At 38.3% G+C, this 7299-nt stretch overlaps 1 protein-coding gene across 1 annotated transcript in view; it reads left to right on the forward strand.

The window, feature by feature from the left end:
• Nucleotides 1-7299, forward strand: part of CTSO (cathepsin O) — a 29762-nt gene that overhangs the window by 13968 nt on the left and 8495 nt on the right. The window contains exons 5-7 of the mRNA XM_008543345.2: nt 690-811; nt 5970-6133; nt 6711-6803. Of these exons, the coding sequence (XP_008541567.2) occupies nt 690-811; nt 5970-6133; nt 6711-6803 (379 nt within the window). The remainder of the gene's footprint in view (nt 1-689; nt 812-5969; nt 6134-6710; nt 6804-7299) is intronic.

Below are 7299 nucleotides of genomic sequence, written 5' to 3' on the forward strand. Positions count from 1 at the left end.
ATTGTCCTAGATCCAGTATCAATTGCATGAAATCATCCAACGAGGTGCTATTACGTTTTGTAGAATGTCAAGCTAGAGTTTCCCAAACGTGAATATCCTCCCCTTGTTCATTTGCTATATTTTGAGCCACTGAGTGCCACACCCCCTCTATCACATCGTGTGCAACCATACGTTGTGTGTCCCCTGGCTTCCGTAAGCTCAGAATTCAGGGAGGGGGGATTCTGTATAGAAAATCATAAAACATGTGCCATATATGCCAGATGAATGGCACAGAGAGAAGTGGATAGAAGAATGCTGGGCCTACCCATTGCTGGTACATAAACCACTGGGCTAAGGGAGTCTCAGAGATTTACTAACAGAACCAGAAGCTCTGGAAGGAAAGTGAGTTGCCCTATTATACTTGCAGGAGAAAGATGACAAAACTTTATTATAAAGTCGATAGAGATTCTAGGGAAGGAAGATATAGGAGAAACAGGAATAAAAGAGAAAGAAAGATTCTGAGTTTAATTCCCTAGGATGTCCATGACGAACACCTAAAGATTTAATTTGAGACCTTCATAACCCAAAGAATATCCACAAGATGAAGGTGTGGCCAAGTAAAATCTTATTTTGACACATTATGGTCCGTTCTACTTGATTTTTAAAACAACTGCTTGACAGACAACTTTTGGGCGATTATTTTCTTTTAGACGCAAGTAAAACTGGTGAGAGACTCAGAATACCCATTTAAAGCACAGAGTGGCCTGTGCCATTACTTTTCTGATTCACATTCTGGATTTTCAATCAAAGGTTTTTCTGCATATGACTTCAGGTAAATGTTTCATTCTATTGTGTTTTTCTCTATATTTCTTAACTTATGATCTATTGACTATTGGGAATTAATAACTTGATTGAAGACATCACAGCATACTCTTAATTGTTTGAAAACCTACTTTTTACAAGAGAGGCTAAGTGGCAGGCACCATGGAGTGCTATGGATGTTGTTTCTCAGATATGATCTATTTATTTTTCCATGTGTCATTCCAATAGAAAGAACAAATTAATACAGTTAAATCCAGTTTAAGGTTTGATGTATATTACCACCTTCCTCTTACCAAATTTAGGTGTTATAAATACTATTAGCATATTTCAATCTTACTCCTGAGTCAATCAAAAATTGCTTTGTATAGACTCACCAGCTAATATGAAGCAGTCTACTTACCAAGAAGCAGTTTTGGAACACCTGCTATGTTCCTTGCATTTTCAAGGCATCGGCTATAAGAAAAGCATAAACTGCAACTTTCCCATTAGAAACAAGTAGGCAAGAGTGTGTTCCTGGAGATGGATGATGTGGCAGGAGGGGAGAGCAGGGACAGATGAAGATGGGCTGAGGAAGAGCACTTGTGTTGGAACTTGAAGGGCAAGATGACTTTGGACAAGTTCAGGGGAAAACAGTCATTAAAAAATGCCTTAAAATCACATGAAAAACTCAAAGCTGGCTAGAGAACCATCGCGACCACTTGACGTTGTGCAAAATAGGTGTTCAGGGGTGATAAGGACAGAGGAAGATTCAACCAACTCCTGGCTTCATTTTTTTTTTTAAATATGAATAGAGCTTTGCACAGTCTTTGGAAACAGAGAACAGAGAGAAATTAAATTCAAATAATGTGACAGACAGCCCTATAACTTGCTGGTACTGAAAAAAATCTCTTGGTCCAGATGGTGTCTACCCAAGGGATCTGAGGGAAATCATGGGTGAAATTGGATCCTTGAACAAAATGGAACCCCTCTAAATAAGCATAAGTGTGTCAAGGGACTGGCAGATTGTCAACATGGCTCCTGTCTGTAGCAAGGACTCTCAGGGCGACCCTAGGAAGCATACACCAGAGAGCCTTAGGTCCACAGTTGGCAGGATCATAGATTCTATAATAAAATGTGCAGGGTCGCTGAGTACATGGGTCAGCATCTCCTTTGAGGGTAAAGGTACCACACTTTCTAAAATGAGAAAGTGTGCCGCTATAAGCTATCAGTGCCTTGAGAATGTAAGTGAAGCCTGTGTGCACGAAGGAATTAGATTTTCAAAATGTCTTTAAAAAGGATCAGGAATCCTGTGTCATGAGTAGCAAATTGAAAAAGCTAAGAATGAACCAAAGAATAATTGGCATTAGTCTGAATTAGAGAGAAACTGAGCGTGAGAGAGAGAATATGCAAAGATCATTGGCATTGGGCCTCAAACAGGATTTATCCAACTCGGATTAAAAAAGAAGAGATCCCCATAAAAATCTCCACGTTATTAAACTCTCTGAGGATGCAGTGCTAAACTAACTGTGCAGCAAAAAAAAAAAAAACAGACAAAAACCCTACCCTCAGGATTATATTTTAATGATAGAGACAAGCAATGAGCAAGACAAATAAAAATATGCCTGGTATGTTAGATGTAACAGCTTCTAAAGAGAACAGAATAACACAGTGAAAGGAAGAGGCAACATCAGAGGGAGGAGAGGGGAGCATACATCTTAGAAAGGGTGGCTACAGAGGGGCTCCATGAAAAGACATCTGACTAAAGATGTGAAGAAGTGTGGCAACTTAACCATGCAGAGATTTGGGGAACTACTGTTCCAAGCAGAAGGAACTATCAGTGCAAAGGCCTTGAGGCAGAAGTGTGCCTGGCATATTTAAAGAACAGTAAGGAAGCCAATATGACTAGTGGAGAGAAGAAGGACAAGACTAGTAAGAGATGAGGTGATAAAGGTTGATCAGGTAATAACCTTAGAGCAGAGTGTTAGAAGAAAGGTCTTAGAAGTGAGAGATAATAGTTAATACCACTCACAGAGAATAAAGCCCCACAGGGAATATTGAGGGATTTTATATAGAAGATAAGAGAGAAGAGAGTTGAAGATGACTCCAGGCTTTTCAGTCTTATGACTGAAAGAATGGGATTACTGCTAATTGAGACGTGAAATCTAAGACAGGAACAGATTTGGGGGAGAATATCAAGTTCATTTGTGACATGTAGGAAGTGATCCCTGGAAACGCTGGCAGGGGAATGGGGGAATGAGACAGAAAAGAGAAAGCAGGTTTCTTATTAAGCAGTTGAGTACAGAGGGTAACGTGGCACTTAGTCCTACTGGGGAACTCTGGGGCCAAGGTCAACTGAGCATTTCGGAGTGAACCCACCCAAGCTGAGGCTCCCACCTCCCATGATTCATTAGTGGAGGGTGCAGCTGGGGTCTAGGTGGGGCAGGCTTGATTTCTGCCTCTTTAGGAGAGCGGGGCTCAGGCAAAGAGCTGCAGGGTCTCCTTGTTGGAAGCTCCTTTTTGGCCGATTGCACTGCGGTGGGATGTGGGAAGGCCTTTGACAGCATCTGCGATAACCAGGCACTGGACCAGGCCCCTGGCGCTTAAATATCACCACTTCCCTCCAAGGTGCCTGAGACTCAGGGAGGGTCACCCAGCTAGTAAATCATAGGGCCAGATTAGAACTGTCTCTTTCCGACTTGAAGCTCATACTTTTTTCCCTACCTCTATTTTTAAGGTCATGAGCTCTTAGGTTTTTAGTATTCTCAGACAACATCAGCCCAGGGTACAACGACCAGCCAAAAACTCCATAAATCTTGTGCAGAACCTGAAAATATCTTAAAAAACAAAACAAAACAAAAAACCCACTGAATCATAAAAACGTAATATAGTCTTATAGCAAAATGACCATTCATATCCAGGCGTCTTCATGCATTTTTGCTCATTAGACCCAGAAAAGACATTTCAGAACTCAGGATAAAATATGAGAATGACTATTTAAATAAGCAAACTGGGAGGGAACCTACCTCATAGAACAATAGACAGAAAAACTAGGACACAATATAGCACACTGACTTCTAGGGACAGTGAGATGGAAATCTACATGCTTGTCAAGGACCTCTAACAGATAAGACATGCCTTAATCCCCAAATCTTGATGACAGTAAAATTTAAGAGAATTTTTTAAACACTGTAGAATTTGTATCTTGCTGATCTGTGAAATGAGTATTAAGCTCATGGGACAATATTTGATTGACAATATATCCATTATCAAGGTACATTTTGATAGTAGTTCTGTATTGGGTTAATAATGGAAATAAAGATGCTGTTTGGAGTATGTTTTAACTTGCTAAAAGCCAGTACTTTTCTGAAAGACAAGTGAAAACAATGCTTGTCAGTTCTGGGGCTACGTGGAACATTTGCCTGCTGGTCCTGACTATGTCCTATTTCATATTTTCCAATATCTTTGATATCTTTTCTTTAGCCCTGCCTCAAAGCCGGGATTACTACTAAATTTTTTCCTTGATCTTACAATGTGAATTACCCTTTACATTCTAAAAAATATTTCTCTGTCTTGATCTTTCTCTTTCCTTCATGCTGTTCCTGTCACTGGATCTTTGATGTCATGTATTTACAATCTATCTCTTGTTATCTTAAAAAGGTGGCGACAGCTGTGTTCTGGATAATACAGAGATGATCATATTTGTCATATTTGGATTATAAAATATTAAAAAAAATTTGAATACAATAAAATATGCATTGCACACTAAAACCTATGCTGAACAAAATTAGTTTATTAGATAACTTAGAAAAGAGGGAAGGAAACAATTTTTTATTATAAACCTAGAGTATGATTTATGCGTGAGGTATACTACAAAATTTGTACGTATAATTTATCCTTATACTGATTCTGCAAAGTAGATGCAATGACTCTGCTGTACGGCTGAAATTTGAACCCAGGTATGCGGAACTTCAAAGCCTGTTAGCCTACCATGATGCCTTTTAAGAATTTTCTAATTTTGCCTGTCTCAGTGAATACCAATTATTATTAAAGTATCAAAAATTAAAAGTGACTGCTTATAGATCTACACAAAACAGAGCTTCACGTTAACAGGTAACATGAATAAATGTTTAGAATATATGTATAGTTTCTATTTCAATAAATGGCACTGTTATGCACTAAATTTTTTTCCATATCTGTGGACAAAATATCCCCTTGACGGAACCTGCTCTCCAGCCGGGCGTGATGAGGGCTTATTGACTCCTTCGCATTCCTGCTCCACGCATGCCTTGTTGCCGCAATAAACTACCAAAGGCTATTTTAATGGTCTGAAATATCAGTAACTTGGTTTCAGTGTCCTTTATCCACAAATTTGACCTTTAGAAATGTAAATAATGCCTTAATCACATACTTCTAAGATCGATGAAGGCCAAATGTTATGTATCATAAGATTTTATCAGTAGATGTCCGTGTGTGACAACAATAACTGTATCTTTTGCAGTCTTCACAATATAGTACTAGTTCTCCTGGCATCTTAACATTTCTTCCATCATATAATTATATTTGCCACTTTGGGGTAACCCTTCCCAAATGTAAATTCTGTATTCAACATTCACTAACATAAGTTGGCCAGTCTCTTGATTCTCACATGATGTGGCAGAGATACCTCCTAGCATCCAGTCTTCCCACTTTTCTTATTAAAAGAATCCTTATATTATAACTGGATACTTTGCCAGTCAGCTACAAAACTCCATTTCCTCTCTCCTTGAAGCTAGACTCAGCCATATGACTGAGTTCTAGCCAATGAGATCCATGCAGAATGTATGGGTTACTTCCGGGAAGTCTTCTCAACAGGACTATAGCATTTCTCCTTTCTACTTCCTGCTGTCTGAAATATGTGTTAAATGGCTGGAACTCCAGCAGCCATGTTGGACCATTAATTGACCTTGGGAATGGAAACCTCACATGGCAGAACAATAATATAGAAAGATCCTGGGTTCTTGAGATCCTGGATCCCCATAGCAGTCCTGCACTGCCATTCTCTCAGACTTCTGTTAGCCTCCATCAGTTAAGTCTTCTGAACTTGCAACCAAATCTACTCCTAACCATATACAGATTAAATAGATCGTTTTTATAAAATATTTTCACCTTAAAAACTAAACTCCTTAACCAAATATTTCCTCTTTTGGTAGTGACCAAGAAGACCAAATGGCAAAGGCACTTCTTACCTTTGGCCCTTTAGTAGTGGTAGTAGATGCGGTGAGCTGGCAAGATTATCTGGGAGGCGTAATACAGCATCATTGCTCTAGTGGAGAAGCGAATCATGCAGTCCTCATAACTGGGTTTGATAGAACAGGTAAGTGCTAATAAGACTTGATTGATTACTTTCCAGCTTGGACTCTGACTGACAAATGATCGCCATCTTTTAAAATGCTGACATTTGGTCCTGCTCTAAGTCTTCCTAAGACCTTTACAACTTGCTAGTAGACTTCCATGTATAAATGCCCTGTCGTGTTCTCCCTACCAATTTTGGTAGATACCTTGTTAAAATGATAATAATTCTTGATTTAAATAATGTGTATTGTCCCTCTGGACTGTTTAGGATAATTGTTGGGAAAAGTGCTTATTATTTAATCATACATATCTAACAATTATTTTTTTCCTTTTCCTAATTCTGTGAAAATGTGCATGTGTTTTCATTTTATGCAGTCCCCATATTAAGTCAAATGAATTCAACCATATATTTTCCCCGTAATTGGAGTGTGACACTATGTAAAGCTCAAATTTACTTCACTAGTTTAAATTAGCATTATATTGCATTTTTAATCTGTTTCTCTGAGGTACTATACTTACCAGGACCTAAACTCTAAATAAACATGCATTCACAACAAATTGGAGACTTTCAGGGTTGTTTACCATCTCATGTTTTGCAGGAAGTACTCCATATTGGATTGTGCGGAACTCGTGGGGAAGTTCCTGGGGAGTAGATGGCTATGCCCATGTTAAAATGGGAGGTAATATTTGTGGTGAGTCAGAAATTTATGTTTCAAACTCCAGGCTAAAGGTCAAAGCAGATACTTTGAATATATTAAAATTATAAATCTATTCAGTCAGTAATATGCTTCCAATGTACTCAAATCACTTTTACAGCAACAATTTTCATCCTTTAACCAAGCAATAAAAATAAAATAGTGTTTTAAAAGAGACAATATTGTATATATTCACATTTTAAAAAGGAAGAAGGACAAGATAAAAAACTATATAATCGACAAAACATTATAAGATAAAGTAATAATTTACCAAAGTTAATTACTTCAGTAACCAGGTAAGTGCTCAGCTCAGGAGGCTGAAATTCCCCAAAAACATCTCCTAGTTCCAAATTTACTTTTTATGATTGTATGAATTTCCCTTAATTTGTGTCCTATAGTACCTGCTCAAGGATTATCGAGAATCACTTTCTCGTTGTATCAAAATGTATGCAAATCTGAGCATTAGGATTGTTTCTGCTTTAATGTGCTCCAA

Source organism: Equus przewalskii, chromosome 2, assembly GCF_037783145.1.
Source record: "Equus przewalskii isolate Varuska chromosome 2, EquPr2, whole genome shotgun sequence".
NCBI classification, from domain to species: domain Eukaryota; kingdom Metazoa; phylum Chordata; class Mammalia; order Perissodactyla; family Equidae; genus Equus; species Equus przewalskii.